At 46.6% G+C, this 18432-nt stretch overlaps 1 protein-coding gene and 2 pseudogenes across 1 annotated transcript; 1 reads left to right on the top strand and 2 right to left on the bottom strand.

Moving 5' to 3' along the window:
• Window positions 1–1391: 1391 nt before the first annotated feature.
• TIMM22 (translocase of inner mitochondrial membrane 22) lies at window positions 1392–7231 on the bottom strand. The gene is made up of 4 exons (XM_019739469.3): window positions 6726–7231; window positions 4137–4333; window positions 3380–3452; window positions 1392–1979 (listed from the first exon to the last, which is right to left on the bottom strand). Exons 1-4 carry the CDS (start codon window positions 6961–6963, stop codon window positions 1903–1905), a joined length of 585 nt encoding a protein of 194 aa, XP_019595028.1. The 5' UTR covers window positions 6964–7231; the 3' UTR covers window positions 1392–1902.
• A 565-nt stretch (window positions 7232–7796) lies between these two features.
• On the top strand, window positions 7797–8875 carry LOC109451316 (large ribosomal subunit protein eL6 pseudogene; annotated as a pseudogene).
• A 7468-nt stretch (window positions 8876–16343) lies between these two features.
• Window positions 16344–16783, bottom strand: LOC109451317 (small ribosomal subunit protein uS14 pseudogene; annotated as a pseudogene).
• Between the last annotated feature and the right edge of the window lie 1649 nt (window positions 16784–18432).

Here is an 18432-nt window from a genome sequence, read left to right as displayed (position 1 = left end):
GGTTTATGAGCTCATACTGACTCGTTAGCCATCTAAAACAGGAAACTATTCATCTCCTCTCCTGATTGAATCGTCAATGTGGACAATGCTTCACTTATTGAACTGATGGCTACTGACAGCCCCGGGGCTCATCTTTTCCAAGGCAGCCGTGAGAGCAGCACGTCTTGTGTTCAGTAGTTCAGTGTATCTGACCTCACGCACGAGACTGGCTGATAGGAGAGGCCGGGCATCCTAGCACTTTGACAGGTGCCAGGTACGAGTGTCTGCTCTTGCTCTAGAAGAGCTTATAGGTGACTAACTTAGGGACAGTGTAGGAGACACTTCTAAATCTGTTCTCAGACCTCTGAGGACACTCCAGCCAGCCTAGCAGCCATGACGCCTCATGCCTGTGGGACTGGGACGGGCATTATATAGGATTCACCATAAAAGGACATGAGCACTGTGTACTAACTAGCTCACATTCATTCCATGGCCAGGGGAAGGTGTTACCGGCTGGGTTTGACATGATCACTCAGACACACACGCATGCACATGCACATACACACACACACACTCGGGATGCCTGGACAGTTCAGCTAACTGCATTCTGGTTACGGGTGGGTGGGCTAGAGCACAGCAGACAAAGGGGAAGGGGGAAAAAAAGGCAAAGGAGTTACGTACAGTAGAAAAAAGGAGATGTTACCACTGGTTGAAGGCAGCAGAATTACGTGGGCCCCGCCAAGACTACCTGCCCGCCCCTCAGGGCAAAAGCCTGAGTCCATCAATTTCATGTGCCATCAAACCACCAGAGTAAAGCAGCACCCGGGGCAAATCCCAAACATAAAAGGCTTTTTTTCTTTTGCCTATGACACACAACTAGGCTGAGCCTCCGTTGTTAGAAAAAGGCTACGGGGTCAAGTCAAAAACACTAATATGTTCAAAACAGAACACATACCAGAGAATGGGGGTCCGGTGAACAGCCCGTCCACCATGTCTGCTCTTACCCAGCAGCGGCTGTGATTTAGTCATCAGGACAATCATTGCAGGACCCGTCACACGTAGTCCTGGAGCCAGAGCTGGTCCAGTGGGCAGAGCATAAAACCAGTATATGGTTCAGACTACAGACATTCCTATCAGCCAGCCCACAGGAGGGTTTCTAGAAGAAGCCACTGGGGCTTATGCATGAAATTTCAACGCATCTTTGGAAGTGACTAGGCTGCCTTCTGGGAGTAAGGCCCTGGCTGATGTAACAATCTCATGAGGATAACACCACCCCTCTACAAACCCTGAGAATCGAACATTCCCAGACTGCTCAGGAGCTTTCTCCCTTTGGATGTTCCATCTCTGGGCCACCTGGCACCATTTTTGGGAATTGTGGAATTTGAAAATAAAAATAAACCAACTTTTGGAACTGTAATATAAATATATATGTTTTTAAAACAAGGATAGCAGAACGCTAAACCAAATGACATAACTGGTCAGAAGGCATACATTGACCTTGCCCTACCCTGATATGTGACACGGATGACGGCATGGAGTTCCAAGGCAGAACAGCTTCCTGGGCTGCATAAGGTCACCCCTGTTCCCACAACACCAAACAACCAAAGGGCCAGGTGTGGTGAGGACTGAACCTCTGTGGACCTGAGTTCCTCCAGGTCAATATGCTGAGTCCTGATCTGCCCAGAAGAAAGAAGCTAGCACGGCACACCCCCTGTGCCGCATGGCTGGGGTCCAGGAGCAGAAAGTGTGGCTGCTCAGATGCTGGAGGCAGATCACGGCCAGGCGGCTCCCTCACAACACCCAATGATGAGGGAAAACAAATGCCTTCAGTCTCTGAAGCAGTGCTCTGGAGTGGTGCAGAAAATGTCCTCCAGAGAACCGCTCGGATCTTGGGCTGGCATCCTTCCCCGGAGGCAATCACTCTCACCGCAGGTAATAATCGATTGCAGCAGAGAAAGCAGCAAAACCTCCACAGCCAATGACCCCAGCCTTTAAGCCAGCTGTAAAGCAAACAGAAATGACATTACCTATAGTGACAGATGCTGGGTCAGGCTGCATTCACAAAAAGTCTGCATATCCACAGATGCAAAGAAACCAGCTGAAGCATTCTAAGTCACTCAACCTGTCGGAGCTCTGCAAGACTTCAGTGAAGCCGTGTACATGATCTAATCCAGGGTGCTTTAGCTAACTGTACATTCGTTTAACTTTTCTCATTCCAAAGAATTAATATTTCCAGTCTCATGAAAATAGCCCCTCACAGACAGGAAACTGGTTAAGAAAACCAGCCCTTGGAATCAAGTGAAAGCATATGGCCTGTTCCCCTGATTTGTTTATGGAATAAATTCCTGGGAAGGTGATCAAAGCAGTCCGAGAGGGAGCTGAGCTTCTCAAAGGCCCTGACAAAGCTGAGCGATGGGAAGACCAAAGAAGTTACTCTCTAAATCATAAATGACTGTTTGAGGAGCAAACGCAGGCTTTTAATGATAGCAAATCATCCTGCCTCGCAGCAAAAGAGAAAACAGGCTTTTGTGCTTTGGGTAAGTCAGGGCGCAGAAGAGGGAGAGTGGCCCAGCAAAGGACACTGTTAGGAAAGTCAAGTCACTGACATCCTACGTGGCAGGGAACTGACTGGTTTCTTCCTTTGTTGTTTCCAGCTGATAAGCCAACCTTTCTCAAATATCTACATTTGGCTTTCGGTGGGTAGAAATCTAAGAATCCTCAGCTGCACGAAGACATTACCATGACAACTTAGACACAAAATTAAAACTGACAATTGTATAGTTTTAAGCAAAATGTCTAACTACCCAGAAATGCATGGAGCTGCAAGTTCAGCAGGGCCTGGTATGTGGCTCAATGTCTTCCCCAGGGCTGAGTGGGACCTAGCTATGTCTCTGTACTCCCTGCCTAGCAACATCCTCCAGGAATTCATTACTGTGAGGAAGTTCTTCCCACATTTCCAATTTGGGGGCAGTTCTTTTTTTCTAAGATCGACCTAGATCTACCAGTGGTTCTCACCAGGGAGCAATTCTGCCCCGCAGGGAAATGTCTGGAGACACTTTCAGTTTTCACCACAAAAGGGTGCTACTGGCATCTAGTGGGTAGAGGCCAGGGACGCTGCTACACATCCTTAAATACACAGGACCGCCTCCCTCTCCCTCCTGCAAAGACTTATCTGGTCCAAAATGTCAACAGTGCCAAGGATGAGAAACTGATCTAGATACTACAAGTTTCCAAAATTGAGTTGACACAGAAGCAAATGTGATTTGTCAGAAGGGACGACAAATATCAAGTGACCGTATATGCCTTGGCTGTCCCTGGAACACTCGTATGTTTGGAAATGTCAACTTCAGCATGCTGTCCAAGGCCACAGAGAAAAACCACTCGAGAGTTGTTTACTAACCTCTGAAACCAATGGTTCCTCCAGTGATGCAGCCACTAATTACACTGTTCCTCCAATCTGATTTTCCCCGGTACTGCGGGTGGAGAAGTGCAGTTTAGAGCCAAACAAAAAAGCCAGACAGGACAATTAAGGAAAAAAACACAGGGTTTCTAGCTGGCTAATTTAGTCCCCCCACCAAAGGAAACCTAATCTTTTTCCCTTTCGAAAGTATATACCGTGTTTCCCTGAAAATAAGACCTAGCCAGACCATCAGCTCTAATGCGTCTTTAGAAGGAAAAACTAATATAAGACTTGGTCTTATTTTATCATAAGATCGGGTCTTATATAATATGACACCCGGTCTTATATTAATTTTTGCTCCAAAAGATGCATTAGAGCAGATGGTCCGGCTAGGTCTTATTTTCAGGGAAACAACGGTAGTTCCTAAAATTTGAACGCGTTCACTGATGCTTCCAGCCGGGGGTACCAGAGTGCTGAAACCAAGTCAGTGCAGTATTTAAGAAACGAAAATCTTTTCTCAGGTTCCCCAATAAGTCTCGTGTTTAAAATCATTAACCAACTTCTACCCTATAAAAAGAAGTAAACAATCATGTAAGCCCCAATCATAAACACAGAAAAAGTCTGCATTAGGGACTATTTAATGGAAGTTCAATCCAACAAGTATCAGACTTTTCTGATCTGCTTTCTAGTAATAATAAGAGCATTTCTCTTTCGAAGTTGAGCAAGCAAGGCTTTCTCAGAAGACAGAGACACTTACAGATTCTACCAAACACTCAGTGCAAGAAAACATGGCGCCCACAATGGCAAAATTTTTGGCGTAGGACATTCCTCTCTGTCCCATGTCTTTAAGAACTTCTTTTGCTGTCGGCGTCCGGTAAGGATCCTTAGGGTCAAAGCCTACATTGGTATCAATGCCGGCAGTGAACACCCCAAATGCACCTCCCAAGACAAATCCTAAAAACAAACACAGAGAGGAAGATTTCTTTGGCATGATTTCTGGATGACTGCAATGGGTTCATACTCAAAAAGCATCTTTTGGGTGGCCACCAGCAAAGAGGACACCCCTCCCCTTGCCACTCAAATTCTCCGCTTGGTTTCCACGTGACACAATCCAGGATCTATCTCGTTGACAGGTTCTTCTCTGTCTCCTCTTGGATTTCTTCCTCCTTTCATTTTCTAACGTTCCTCAAGATTCAGTCTTTAACCCTCTGTTCTCTTTCTACACTCTCTCACACGTATTCACCCTTGAGTTCAGCTATCAACTTTGCAAATGTCACCTTGACAATGGTGATATTCATAATAGTCATTTAGTAAGTACCATGTGCCAATTACTGGGTTTTATAGTCACAGCCTCACTTACTGTTCACAACAATCCTGTGAGGTAGATACTATTATACTTTCCTTTCTTTAGCTGAAGAAACTGAGGCTCAGAGAGGTTAGGTAACTTCCCTGAAGTCACAAAGGTACCAAATGGCAAGCACCACACTACTGTCCACATGGGACCTTCCTGAGCCTGCTGGACATTTCCATATGGATGTCCTCTCATCACCTCCAGGCCAATACAATTGACCCTTGAACAATGCAGGAGTTAGTGCCAAGGCCCCTGTAGTCAAAAATCCACGTATAACGTTTGACTCTCCAAAAACTGAGTTGTCCCTCGAGGGGATTGGGTCCAGGACTCCCCACGGATAGTAAAATCCATGGGTGCTCAAGTCCCCTATATAAAATGGTGTAGAGCAATGCATACAGTCAGCTGACCACATCCATGGACTCCCAACCAAGGATCGAAAACAGTACAGATATTCATTGAAAGAAATCCATGTAGACACGGATCCGTGCAGCTCAAACCCATGTTGTTCAAGGGTAAACGGTGTATGTTTGATGAAATCATGGTCACCTCCCTTCCAGACTTTCTTGTTACGGCTCCTCCTTTCTGGTCACTGCAGCTCCAAACCTCAGGGGCGTTTCCTTGTTTGCCCTACAACTCCAAGTCCACAATTATCATCCTAGTCTAGGGTTTTTATCACTTCCAACCTGGAGCACTACAAAGACTCATTTATTTCACCAAATATGTGATTTATCAGGGTCAAACACAATGATGAACAAAGACCCAGTCCATTCCTCAGGAGCTTCAGTCTAGCAAATTTCCAGGATGGTCTCCCTATCCACAGACTTCTTTCCTTCAGCCCACATCATCCTGAATCACCATGTTCATTACCACTTGTTACTCTTCTAAAAAAACCATCAACGACTGTCCTAATGCCTGTAGACAAAATGCCCAAATCCCCCACTGTACCCCCAACTTGAAATGACAATTCTCTTCCTCCGTGTCCACCCCATTCTCTCCATCCTTCAACAGCTCCAGTCTCACCTCCTCTTGCGGCCTTCCCCAAACCACAAAAAGCTCTCTCTTTCTTCTTTCTACTATATTTCACATTTTCACTCTCACTACATTCATTTGTCTTTCCTTCTCAATGAGATTTCAACTCATCTGCAAATGTGGTCAATCTCCTTACCCTCCACACAGGAAGGACACCACATATTCTCAAATCCTCACAAGGCTAAAAGAAAAAGCCAAGTCCATACTTCTTTCCCCCTTGTTCACTACTGTCTAGTCACACTGACCACACTGGCCTTTTCTGTTTTTCAAAACTAAAGCCAGTTCCTTTGCACTCGATGTTCCTATGTCTGCTGCACTCTTCTGCCAGGTTCCTCAACATTCTTCCATATACAGAGAATGCCAAAAAAAAAAAAAGGTATACGCATGTTAAGAAAGGAAACACTATTAAAATTGTAAAACGCAAAACATACCGATAACAAAAGATGAATGCAAGTCACGTCTGACTTCTGCAATTACAAGCGGTGCTCAAAGTGGTCACCATCAGTGTCCAGACACGTCTGATTATGGTGAACTACTACTGCTTGAGCAACAGTTGACCAAAGTGTCCCCTTGTATACATTTTTTTGGCACCTCGGATATAGAGAGAGGGGTGTTAGCTTCCTGAGAACAAAGCTCTAGTCTCTCTCCCTGTCTCTCCACCGCCTGGCACGTGATAACTACTCACTAACAATTTCTTGAAAGAATGATTATTTGAAAGTGAATGAACGAATGATGAATGAAGTCAACTATTTTATAACCTCCAGGCCCCGACCCATAGTACCGATCCTCTGATCCAATTTCCAGGGGGTCTAGAGAGGGTTGCTCCAGCTCACTGAACGAGGCCGGGGTGCAGTCCAGTCGCGGCCCACAGGCTCCTCGCCTCCCGGGCGCGTGGTCTTCTTGGCAGAGGAACCCGCTGCCATCCAAGCCCTCAGCCTCCCAGGGGTCCCCCTCGCCTTGCCTCACCTCCCACGCAGGCCAGCGCGGCCTTGAAGGCGCAGCTCTCCATCGCTTTCTCGATCATCTTCTGCTCCTCACTCTTGGCCGGACTCGGGATCCCGCCCAGGCTTGCAGGCTCCAGGACCCGGGGCTGACGCTTGTCACCCACCAGGTACTGCAGAAGAAGGCTGTACTGCAGCGGGGGTTCGGCGGAGCCCGCCGCCTCGGGCGCGGGGCCCCCGGCACTGGGGGCAGTCGCCGCCATGACTAGCGGCCCCAGCAACCCAGACGTCCTTCCCACAGCCGATTACACAAGCGGCACGTTGGGGCCTTGCGCGCCCAACCACGGTGCCACAACGGTAGATTCGCCACATCCAGCGAATCCGAGGAAGCTACGGAAGCAAAGTCCATTCGTGCGCACCTGGCGGAAGAACTATTACGTCTCCCAAAAACCTCCGCGAATACCGAATCCAGCTTGTGCAGCATTCCCAGTGGCACTGACAAACAAGATTCAGATTCACCAGAGCCCACTCATCTTCCGGGCCGCAGCGCGGTGCCTGCCGGGATTTGCAGTTCTGACAGGTACACCCAACACATTTCCCAGGAAGCCCTGCGCGGACACTTGCACCTCGGCCTTCTCTGGAGCCTCTGACAGGCGGGACCCGAGCGGTTGAGCTACGGCAAAACTGCAATGCTCCTGGACGTCGGTAGGGGGCGCACGCGCCTCGCCACTGCCCTTCCAGCGTGTTTCAGCGTGTTACGAGATGGAAGTGATGGAAGGTGCTTTGTAAGTAAATGTGAAAGTGTGTTATAAGTGTATGGAGTATACCGTGTTTCCTCGAACATAAGACGGGGTCTTATATTAATTTTTGCTCCAAAAGACGCATTAGGGCTTATGTTCAGGGGATGTCATCCTGAAAAATCATGCTAGGGCTTCTTTTCCGGTTAGGTCTTATTTTCGGGGAAACACGGTATGTTTTGTTCGCTAATTAAACCTTTGATGGAGAGAGAGGGGGCAAAAAAAAAAAAAAAAATCAATGAACAAAAGGTGAAGCTAACCAGGGAAAATCAGGGACAGGCTCTTTCCCGTCTTGCAAGATGCAGGGTGAAAAAGGTGAGAAGCCGGGCATTAAGGAGAGGAAACCTGAAGCCATGCAGGCTGATGCTGGTGGCAGGGTTGAGAAAAGTAACCCAAGGGCAAGACACCTAGGAAGGGGAAGCCCCACCGCAGCTGAAAGCCTGTCCTGGTCGGAGAAGTCGGCAGTTATTCTCCATCAGCTGTGTGTTCCCTGAAGGCCATGTACCAGAGGAAGTATTCAGCAGCTAAATCCAAGATTGAACAGAAAAAGAAGGTTCTTGCTACTGGCACAAAACCAGTTGGTGGCAACAAGCATAGTGGCACCCGAGTGGTTAAACGTCACAAAATGCCCAGATACTAGTCTACTGAAGGTCTGCCTGGAAATCTGTTGAGTCACTGGCAAGAAACCCTTCGGTCAGCACGTGAGAAAACTTGGGTCCAGCCTCACTCCCAGGACCATTCTGATCATCCTCACTGGGCACCACAGAGGCTAAAGGGTGGTTTTCCTGAAGCAGCTGGGCAGTGCCTTGCCATTTGTGACTGGACTTCTGTCCCTTCATCGAGTTCCTCTGGGTAGAACACACCAGACATTTGTCATCGCCACCTCCATCAAAATTGATATCAGTGTGGTGTGAAAATTCCCAAATCTCTCACTGATGGTTGTTACTTCAAGAAGAAGAAGCTGCACATGCCCAGACATGAGGAGGGTGAGATCTTTGACACAGAGAAAGAGAAATATGAGATGACAGAGTAGCGCAAAGTTGATCAGAAAGCCATGGACTCGCAAATTCTGCCCCAAATCAAAGCTGTTCCTCAGCTCCAGGGCTGCCTCCGCTCTGTGTTTGCTCTCACAAATGGGGTTTATCTTCACAAACTGGTGTTCTAAATTTATTATGAAGACCCTCATGAAATGCCCGATCTGTTTTTAAAAAGAAGGAAAATCAGGGATGATAATAGGAAGTGGCGTGGCTGTGGCCAAGGTAGGCTAAGGCTGTTACTCGCTCCAACTGGTTGTTGTCAATGGAATTAGTGATGTGGGATTAGAATTTTGCCATGCAAAGACAAATTTATATATGTTGAAGCAATTAAAATGTTTGCCAGCGTGCAAACTCAGAATCTGAAAGTAAACCGTGAGATAGTACTATATATGAACCAAGAAAAACTTCTGTACTTTTTTTTTTTCAAGTCAAGTTATTGTCCTTTCAGTCTTAGTTGTGGAGGGCGCAGCTCAGCTCCAGGTCCAGTTGTTGTTGCTAGTTGCAGGGGGCACAGCTCACCATCCGCCGCAGGAGTCAAACCGGCAACCTTGTGGTTGAGACAACTGAGCCATATGGGAGGCAGCTCAGCTCAAGGTGCCGTGTTCAATCTTTAGTTGCAGGGGGCGCTGCCCACCATCCCTTGCGGGAGTCAAGGAATCGAACTGGCAACCTTGTGGTTGAGAGCCCACTGGCCCATGTGGGAATCGAACCAGCAGCCTTCGGAGTTAGGGGCACGGAGCTCTAACCGCCTGAGCCACCGGGCTGGCCCTTTTGTACTTTTTATGGTATTAAAATAGATCTCAAACTATTGTGTTGATCCGGGCTAGCAATGTATTTGGGTGTATCAGCTACGAGAAACATGAAACAGAAGGTGGTGAGGGCAGCCAGTCAACACAGGCAGAACTACTCCTTTGGTATCCAGAGTTCTCTGTCCTGCAGAGAATAGCACATGATTCGCCCTGCTTCTGCTCCCACCAGGCCACTGAAGGAGCTAGTCCTAAGTCCCCAGCGACTTCCCACTTGTTGAATATAATTCAGACCTTGTTTCACTAGACTCCTCAGCTGCATTTGACACTGCTGACTCCTCCCTCCTTCTCAGAAGCTTCTTCACAGTTGTGGTGGAGCCCCTCTCTCCTAGTTTTGCTACAGCCTCTCCAGTTGCTCACTCTTTGCAGGCATCTCTGCCTGACCTTTTCCTGTTGGTTCTTTCAGGGCTTCAGCCTTTATTCTCTGCTCATGCAGCTCACTCTACCTGAGCAATTCATTCACACTCATGACTTCTACTACCCCCCTCCCCGATGCATTAATGACTTCCAAATCTTTATCTCCAGCTTAGACCTTTCTCGTAAGCACAAGAATCAGACATTTCCCATAGACACCTCTAACTCAACACCCTGACAACTACCCTTTCCTTCCAGATGAATGGGGAGCCCAGGGTTCTGATTCGTGCTGAGGTCTTAAGAACCAAAGCTGGATCTGAGAGAATCCAGCTTTGGGACAGGCCCCCAGGCACATCTCAAGCAAAGTGGCCTTGGAAAACAAGCAATGTTCTAAATAATTAATCCATGGGACTAGTTAGAGAGCAATACTCAATGCAAAAATGAAGAGTCTGCAACAGAGTTCAGTGAGATCCAAGAAAACACGCGGAGAAATTCCGTGTGGCCGTGGTACATGAGGGATGGAGCCTTTTATGGACCATCCTTAGCCCAGTTCATAGATGGAAAGAGAACAGTTATGGACACTGATCTGGTATCTCTCTCCCCTCTCCTGTCTCCTTCAACAGGTGGAATGGGTCTCACCTGATGGAAAACTTGGAACACTTCAAGCATATTCCAGAATTGGAACTGGTTTCCCATGTCTGTTTCCCTGGGCTGATCTTTGGCCAGTAGACTAGGGACTTTATCCGGCCATGGCAGCATTGGGAGTCTAGCAGCTCTTGTGTTACAGTTTGGTTCTCCATCCCAGGTTGTCTGTTCTGGCCACAGGATATGGGGTTGGAGCAGCATCTTAGTGGGTCAGTTAAAGATGAATTCGATTCACAGGGAGGGTTGTAGGAAGAGTCAGAACACTCTGAGGTGGTGACCTATCACTTGTAGGACTCCAGGTAATGGCACAGATGAGTAGGTGTGGAACTGGAAGAAGGCCGGTTCGTATCTCACCCTGGGTGTCCAGGAGACCCTGTGGCCTGTTGTTCTCTCAGCATGTCACTGGAGCCCAGGAATAAAATGAGTGGGATGGAATGAAGAGGTCCAAGTTAAGAAGTGTAGTGTATCCTATGTGAATTTAAATTGTATGTGAATTTGGTAACCGTGAGTAGTCTGAATGGTCCTGTCACTGGTAGGAAGTACGGCCACATAGACACTTTGAGTAGCCAACCGAGTCAGGTGGGGGGTACTAAACAAGTGACTTTGTTTTTGAAGGGCCTTGATCCATGTCCTCCAAAACCAGAGGATAGCTAGGAGCTGAAGATGGAAATATGGCGGCTGAGATACTCATGGAAGGAGAAGATTTAATAAGTGGCTGGAGCTGGGCTGGAGCAGGAGCTGAAGAACTGCAAAAAGGTAACAGTGTTTACTAGCATCACCAGGATGGCTTCATCTTCATGTGAGAAGTGTAGGTCAGAGGTCAAATTCAAGGATGTGTAGGAATCAAGAGTTGGTACCCTCCTTGCACCACCTGTCACGTGTGGTTGCATAAAGCAGGGTGTTAGTTTTAACATGGGACCACCTGAAGTCCTCCACACCTGTTTGGCAAGAGTTGCTGGTTAGGAAAGAGAGATGGGTCAGGCACCAACCCCTAGACAGAGGCTGCCCCTACTGGGCTGAACTGCCATATCATCTCTCTCTTTCTCCTCCAAGGTCTCTCCTGGACAGCCTGAGGTCCCTCAGACATGCCTACGTAGCATCTCTTAGGTTGGCAGCAAGTGAGGCAAATAGCAGCCAATTTTTCCAGGCAGAGGATCCCAGATTAAAGTGATTTCCACTCCCTTTAGTCCTCTAGATTTCCATCCAGGAGCATTGACTGTTACACTTGAAGTACTTGCAGAAAGGTACACCACCTGAATCATGGTAAACCCTGAGGTGCAAGGTAAACAGCTCCGAATTTGAGAGGCACCATGGTTTGCCAGCGGCCCGTTAGGACAAACGTGGGCTTGCATAGCCAAGCTTCTCTGTCAGGTGCCGTATGCTAGTCCTTCCTTCATCTGGGAAGGGATGGGTTTGATGAATTGTCATCTGGGTTCCATGAACATCATTCCACGTGACTTGGCCCTTTCTTTTTAAAGAGAAGGCCCAGTCAGTTTACAAGAAAGCAAGGGATCAAAAGTACAAAGTGTTTTTGCCAAGTTTGTATATGTTTCCCCAAATTCTAAGCTATTATGCTAGCTTGTTACTTGATAATATTTAATACATATAATAATAATACTTTTCAGTGCCTGAATACAGTTGTGATTGGAAATCATTTGTATTGGAAACCATTTCTATCTAATCATTTTCAAAACGAAGTTAACTCACCCCCACTTCTTGGAAACAGTGGTCAAGTTGTGTCCAGTGAGGAACTTCTCCTTGTCCTCCCCTCTAAGGGGGGCAGGGTGCGTTCTCTACTGTTTAGACTTCTGAAGCAAAAGAAACAAAGTAAACCTTTCTATAGGAGGGCAGAAAAGGCAGTAAGCTAACTTGATTGTTAATAAATACTGCTTTATTGCTGAGGGCAGAAAATTAAGAGACTTGAAAAACTTTGTTTACTGATTCTTATCTCTTGAGGTTAAAAGTTTGAGACAATTAGCAAAAAAGGAACCAACGAATTAATTTGTTGGTCTCTGATGAGAATTTCCTAAACCATAGAGTAAATATTATTTTGGTTGTAAACTACAGAAATCAACCCTGGCCAGCTCCCACAAAAAAGGGGGACTTCTTGGAAGTATAGTGGGGTGACTCACAGAATCTAAGGAGGAGCTGAACCACCAAATCTTGGGAAGGTTGGGACCCAGGGCTGCCCCAAGGACCTTAACAAGCTCCTTCAGGATTCTCTTTCCAGGTTGAATTCTTTTTTCTGCATTAGACAGCTGCTGTCACCTGGTGGAGGACAGACTCCCCCACAGCTCCAGGGTCACAACTTCACAGTTCCTACTGACCCTCTATTTAAAATTTTGATATTTTGTTCATTGTGGACTTTTTTTCTGCAATTTTGATTTTTAAAATGTTTAAAAATGTGATTTTTAAAATATTGTTTATTTTGATTATTGAGTGTTTTGCCATCCCCTTCAATTTTGTGCCTCCCTCATTACCCTAGTCCCAGCCATGAATCTCAGGAAGAGTCTGTTACCAGAAGTGGGGTGCTGGGGGCCGGGTCCTACACATTCACAAGAACTGATTATGAAATTTTCAGGAATTTTTTTGAACTGGTTGTTTGCTGGCCATTACTAAAAATTAAATACATTTACAATTAAATTATATTAAAAACAAAAGTAATACATCTCAAAACCCATCACCTCCTAAATATTTTACTGCATTCTACTAGTATTAGCTATGCTCGCTCTCTTTTTTTTTTTTTTTTTAAGGTTTTATTGGGGAAGGGGAACAGGACTTTATTGGGGAACAGTGTGTACTTCCAGGACTTTTTTCCAAGTCAAGTTGTTGTCCTTTCAATCTTAGTTGTGGAGGGTGCCATTCAGCTTCAAGTTATTGTCCTTTCAGCCTTAGTTGTGGAGGGCGCAGCTCAGCTCCAGATCCAGTTGCCGTTTCTAGTTGCAGGGGGCACAGCCCACCATCCCTTGAGGGAGTCGAACCGGCAAGCTTTGTGGTTGAGAGGACACGCTCCAACCAACTGAGGCATCCAGGAGCTCATTGGCAGCTCAGCTCAGGGTGCCGTGTTCAATCTTCGTTGCAGGGGGCACTGCCCACCATCCCTTGTGGGAGTCGAGGAGTCGAACCGGCAACCTTGTGGTTGAGAGCCCACTGGCCCATGTGGGAATCGAACCAGCAGCCTTCGGAGTTAGGAGCATGGAGCTCTAACCACCTGAGCCACCGGGCCAGCCCTATGCTCTTTTTTCAAATTTTAGTTTCAGGTGTACAAAATAATGTACTAGTTAGACATTTATCATTTATATCCCTCATTATGCTCTTGAGGCTATTTGTGTCTGTTGTGTTTGTGTGATAGAAATGCTATATAATAGTGGACTGCTGCACATTTTAATGCCATCAGTGACATCATGTTGGTAGTGTGAAATCAGCCGTGATGGGAATACAGTCATGCATCACTTAATGATGGGCCTACATTCTAAGAAAAATGCCGCCTTATGCAATTTTGTTGCTGTGTGACCATCACAGAGTGTATAAATGATGCTTGAACAACATGGGGGTTCGGGGTGCTGATTCCCTGTGCAGTCGAAAATCCATGTATAACTTTTAACTGTACAGTCGGCCCTTCATATCCATGAATTCAACCAACTGCAGATCAAAATTTGAGCCGCGGTTGGGAATCCGTAGCTGGGAATGCAAAAATACTGTTTTCAATCTGTGGTTGGTTGAATCCATGGATGTAAAACCTGCAGATAGGAAGGGCGCTGCATTTATTGGAAAAAAAATCCACGTCTAAGTGGAGCTGTGCAGTTCAAGCTGGTGTTCAAGGCTCAACTGTCCTTGAACATGACACAGCCTATCACCGTTACTGTATGTGCTATACTTTCATATAGTCGGCAGCGCAGTAGGCTTATTTACACCAGCATCACCACAAATATGTGAGGAATGCATTGCCCTGTGACATTCTGAGGGCTATGACGTCACTGGGTGATAGGCGCTTTTCAGCTTCGTTATAATCTTATGGGACCACCATCCTGTGTGCGGGTGTCGTTGACCTACATGTTGTTATGCATCACGTAACTGTATGGACACTGCAGAAATCGGCAAATGCTGTAAGTCAGGGCTTTTGGGTTCCTGTTGTTGAACATCTACCAGCATACCACTCACTACAAGAAAGCTTAGGGAACCAAGAACACCCTCCCCTTTCTGAGGAAACCAGTAATTGGAGGATAGCAGGGCAGAAGAGTGAAGAATGGACTGCTGGCAATATCTAGAGAAATCCCAGGAAATGTGTGAATGTTCCTGACTGATAATTAGAAAGGGAGGGGTTCTCACTTCCATGAATATCACACCTTGTTTGGCATGAGTTTGGACCCCCTGTGCGGCCCAGGAACTCCTCTGGCCTTGTATACGTCTTGCTGTTGGGCCTGGAAACAATGGTGAAGCGGGCACTTCGCCACTTGGGCCAGGGACTCTCAGAGATGTTTGTCAAATAAGATGAAGGGTTCCTCTAAGTGAACAGTGGCCGTTCGGTTCAAAAGGCTGCACAGAACAATTTTCATCAAGGGCTGCAAGAGAGTTGGGGCATTATATAGGTCAATGGCATCACAGATGTAGCTGAGGTAGTTGTGACAGGCAGTGGAGGGTTCTTACTTTAAGGGTCTCTGGGGCCCCAGAGAAGAAGTGGGGGGTATCTAATGAGCATCTACTGTAAGCTGGTGTTGACATACTTTTGGCACCCCTTGCGTTGGGCTCGGAGATGGAATATCCTATTACCTATTCTTATGGGAGAGGGTGGAGTAACTCTTAGCTTTTCTCTCTGAAGTCACTTCCTCAGAAGAGGACATTCATTGTCTGGCGTGGGGTGACAGATGGGATAGAGCTTGGCATCACTGACTGCAGAAGACTGAAGTAAAATAGAGGGGGTGGGGCCTCGAGCCATAAGCGTGTTGGGGTTTAATGGGTAGTAGTTGACTAATAGCCTCCACCATGCTTTGGACGAGCTCCCCACACTCTGCCTCTGGTAAAGGTAATTTATCAGCAAAATCTATCCATATTCATGGAGGGGAGGGGCCAGATAGGGAGCTGGCCTTGCTGGACCAAGGAAGGCTTAGTCCATCTGGCTGTTCAAATACTCTCAGTCTACATGGGTGGTTCTCAACCTCTAGTGAGCATCAGAAGCAGCTGACGAGATAGTTAAACTCTTGATTGCTAGGCTCAGAGCTTCTGACTCAGTAAGGTCTGGGGTGGGTGTGAAAATTTGCATATCCCAGGTGACACTGAAGCTGCTGGCTGGGAACCACATTTTGAGCACCACTGGTCTACGTCGTTGTCTACAATTACCTCTCACTGGAAGTAGGTTCACACTACTCGGAACTCCATTGAGGCGAGGAGCAGCTGTTCAGCTACCTGAAGCCCGGAGTACATGATGGAGCCAGGGTCTCGAAGTAGGGTGGCAGTGGGCCAGTGAAGAAGGGAAAGGTGGCACACTGCCAGCTTCATCTCCATCCTTAAAGCAAGTTTCACTTGCTCAAAGGGCTGGAGTTGAAGGGTTTGGGCCAATTTGGTGTGAAAAAAGCCACCGATCAATTCCTACCCGGTCTTTTGTTTAGCTCCGAATCGAGGAGCTCAGTTTCACAGGTCTAACGGCCACACAGATGGCCATGACCCAAGTGGCGACCAGACTTGGACCTTGTTTCTGTTAGGGAGGCCTTAGGGAGTGTTTGCCCCGTGGAAGACCTGGACAGAGGCAGACTCGTTTCTCTGCTTTTCCCTCTAGACACAAAACCATCGGTGATTCCTTTTCCCACTCCCCAAACTCAGAGCTTTCCATGTCTGATACTACTTTCATAGCTGAATGAGACAGCCTGGAGGTTCTCTGGGCTGAGAATGAACTTTTCTAGGAGTGGGACAGCAGGAGTGCAGCTTTGCTGGGGCCACAGCACAGGCAGGGCAAATGGAGTTCTGTATTCTTTGTTATAACTTTTTTTTTCACATTAAGGCACGCATAATTGATTTTTTTTTAATGTACAAAGAGCGGTAAGGTAGATGTCTTGAATGACCCATTCAAGAAAGTTCACTTAGTCCAACTTAATGAAGCCTATATCCTTCTCATACTGAGTGCACTGGCTGCTCATATCGAGGCCGTATTTCCTGGTCAGACCTACCAGCTTGAGCAGACAGACGCAGCAAGAACGAGAAGCCTGGCCAAATGTTCTCAGATGGCTCCAATAGAGCTGCTGATGACCCATCTTGCTCTCTCAGATGCAACGAGGCAAAAGGCTGTTATAATTTCACATTACAAAAAGCCACAGCTGCATCACCTGTCACTCGAGAGCCATTAATCTGCAGGGAGCACCGGCAGATAGGCCTCTGATCAGACAGCAGAGTAAGAGCCTGGCATTGAATGCGTTGCTCAGGCTTTGCTGTCTCAGACGGACAAGGAGAGTTTGTAAGATTGAAAACAGAGCCAGGACTCAGGACGCTGAGGCCAACCTGGGTTTTAGGGAAAAACTCCCATCCCTCCATCCGTACCCAAGAGAAGAGACTTTGGCCCAAAGTCGGCTGTCTGAGGTCTCAGGAGGCAGCACCAGTGTGAGAGTTGGCAGAAAACTCTGTGAACTGGGACCAGACTGAATCCTCAGGCCCCAGGAGGAAGCCTCAGAAAGCAAGGAATAATAGCTTGAACCCATATCAGGGGAGCAGTTAGAAAAAAAAAATCAGATCTCCAAGTCAGGTCCCCCGAGGTCAGAGGCAGACTAAGGGGTTCGCCTATGGCAGTGTGGCTTTTATTGTACACCCACCGGTGGAAGCTGTTATGGGGCTGCTGGTTCGAGTGGGTCTAAATTAGAAGTTATTTTCCTCTTCACACCTGCTCTTCCTGAGTTTCCCATCTGGGTGAGTCTTGGACTCCTTGCTTCCTGCATCGCCTGCAGACCTTCTACATGTCTTTCAATTCCACCCCTTGTATTTTATACTCATTGCCACTGCCGTAGTTTGGGCTCTAGTTATTTTTCATTTAATAGAAGCTTAATTGGTCTTCATGCCTCCTGCCTTGCTCTTTTCTAAACCATCCACAGAGTGCTCTCTCAGCCCAGAAATGTGATCACGTCCCTGCTTGGAATTCTTCTCTGTGCCAGGATAAAATCTAAACTCAATGTGTTGCTTTTACAACTTGTGCCCAGGAAGACACATATGCTTCAGTCCAAGTTTAGTTCTTATTCAAACATTTTCATTCCCAGTTGTCTGCTTTTGATATCTCTTTTGGATCTAGAAGGAATGGCTTGGAATCATTCTTAATGATCGGTAGTCTTTAGTTTTTGAGCGATGAGTTTGGACTTTTTGATTCCGTGTCTGACCTGTGTTCTGTCCTCAATCAAGTGTAAATTATTAGAAAATATTTATTATTATTGTTATTATTATTATTATTATTCTTTCTTCATTTTTTTTTGCCTTTGACCTATGATAGCCTTCATGAGAAAACGTATACTGTACTGTTTCCAGGGATAGATCCTTAGACTCAAGCCTGATTCTAGTGGGTGGTCTTAATGTTCTGTAGCAGATTTGAAAGTTTTATTTACTCACCCATACCCAACCATCCAGATTTGCTTACTATCTCTTGTGCTGTTGCTTTGGTTTTGCTTCCGGAAAAGCTAGTGGAGATCTGGCAGACAGTCTGGCAGTCTGGTGGATTGTGAGGACCAACTTCAGACTTGGTTAATGAATCATACACTTTGGCTATATCTGCAGTAGGGTCATATTGACAAGTTGTGATCCTGAGATTTGATCTGAAAATTATTGGAGACAAATATGCATAATGCTTTTCTGGTACTTTGCATTTTTAAGTTCCAGAATTCGGAGGCTTCAAGAACTGGAGACCAGGGGGCAGCCGGTTAGCTCAGTTGGTTAGAGCACGGTGCTCTTAACAACAAGGTTGCCGGTTCAATCCCCACATGGGCCACTGTGAACTGCACCCTCCACAGCCAGATTGAAACAACTACTTCACTTGGAGCTGATGGGTCCTGGAAAAACACGCTTTAAATAAACAAACAAACAAATAAATAAATAAATAAAAGGTTTAAAAAAAAAAAGAACTAGAG

The sequence above is a fragment of the Rhinolophus sinicus genome, chromosome 12 (genome assembly GCF_057876585.1).
Source record: "Rhinolophus sinicus isolate RSI-liver-muscle chromosome 12, RSI-T2T, whole genome shotgun sequence".
Classification (NCBI taxonomy): Eukaryota; Metazoa; Chordata; class Mammalia; order Chiroptera; family Rhinolophidae; genus Rhinolophus; species Rhinolophus sinicus.
This window is presented reverse-complemented; position numbering and strand designations above follow the sequence as displayed.

What these genes read in the sequence shown, in the direction of transcription:
- TIMM22 (XM_019739469.3), bottom strand. Translation starts at nt 6,963, where the DNA reads ATGGCGGCGACTGCCCCCAGTGCCGGGGGCCCCGCGCCCGAGGCGGCG. An exon ending in CTGAGTGTTTGGTAGAATCT is followed by an intron (nt 3,453 to 4,136) that starts GTAAGTGTCTCT and finishes CTCCACCCGCAG; the next exon opens with TACCGGGGAAAATCAGATTG. An exon ending in AGGAACCATTGGTTTCAGAG is followed by an intron (nt 1,980 to 3,379) that starts GTTAGTAAACAA and finishes TTTGCTTTACAG; the next exon opens with CTGGCTTAAAGGCTGGGGTC.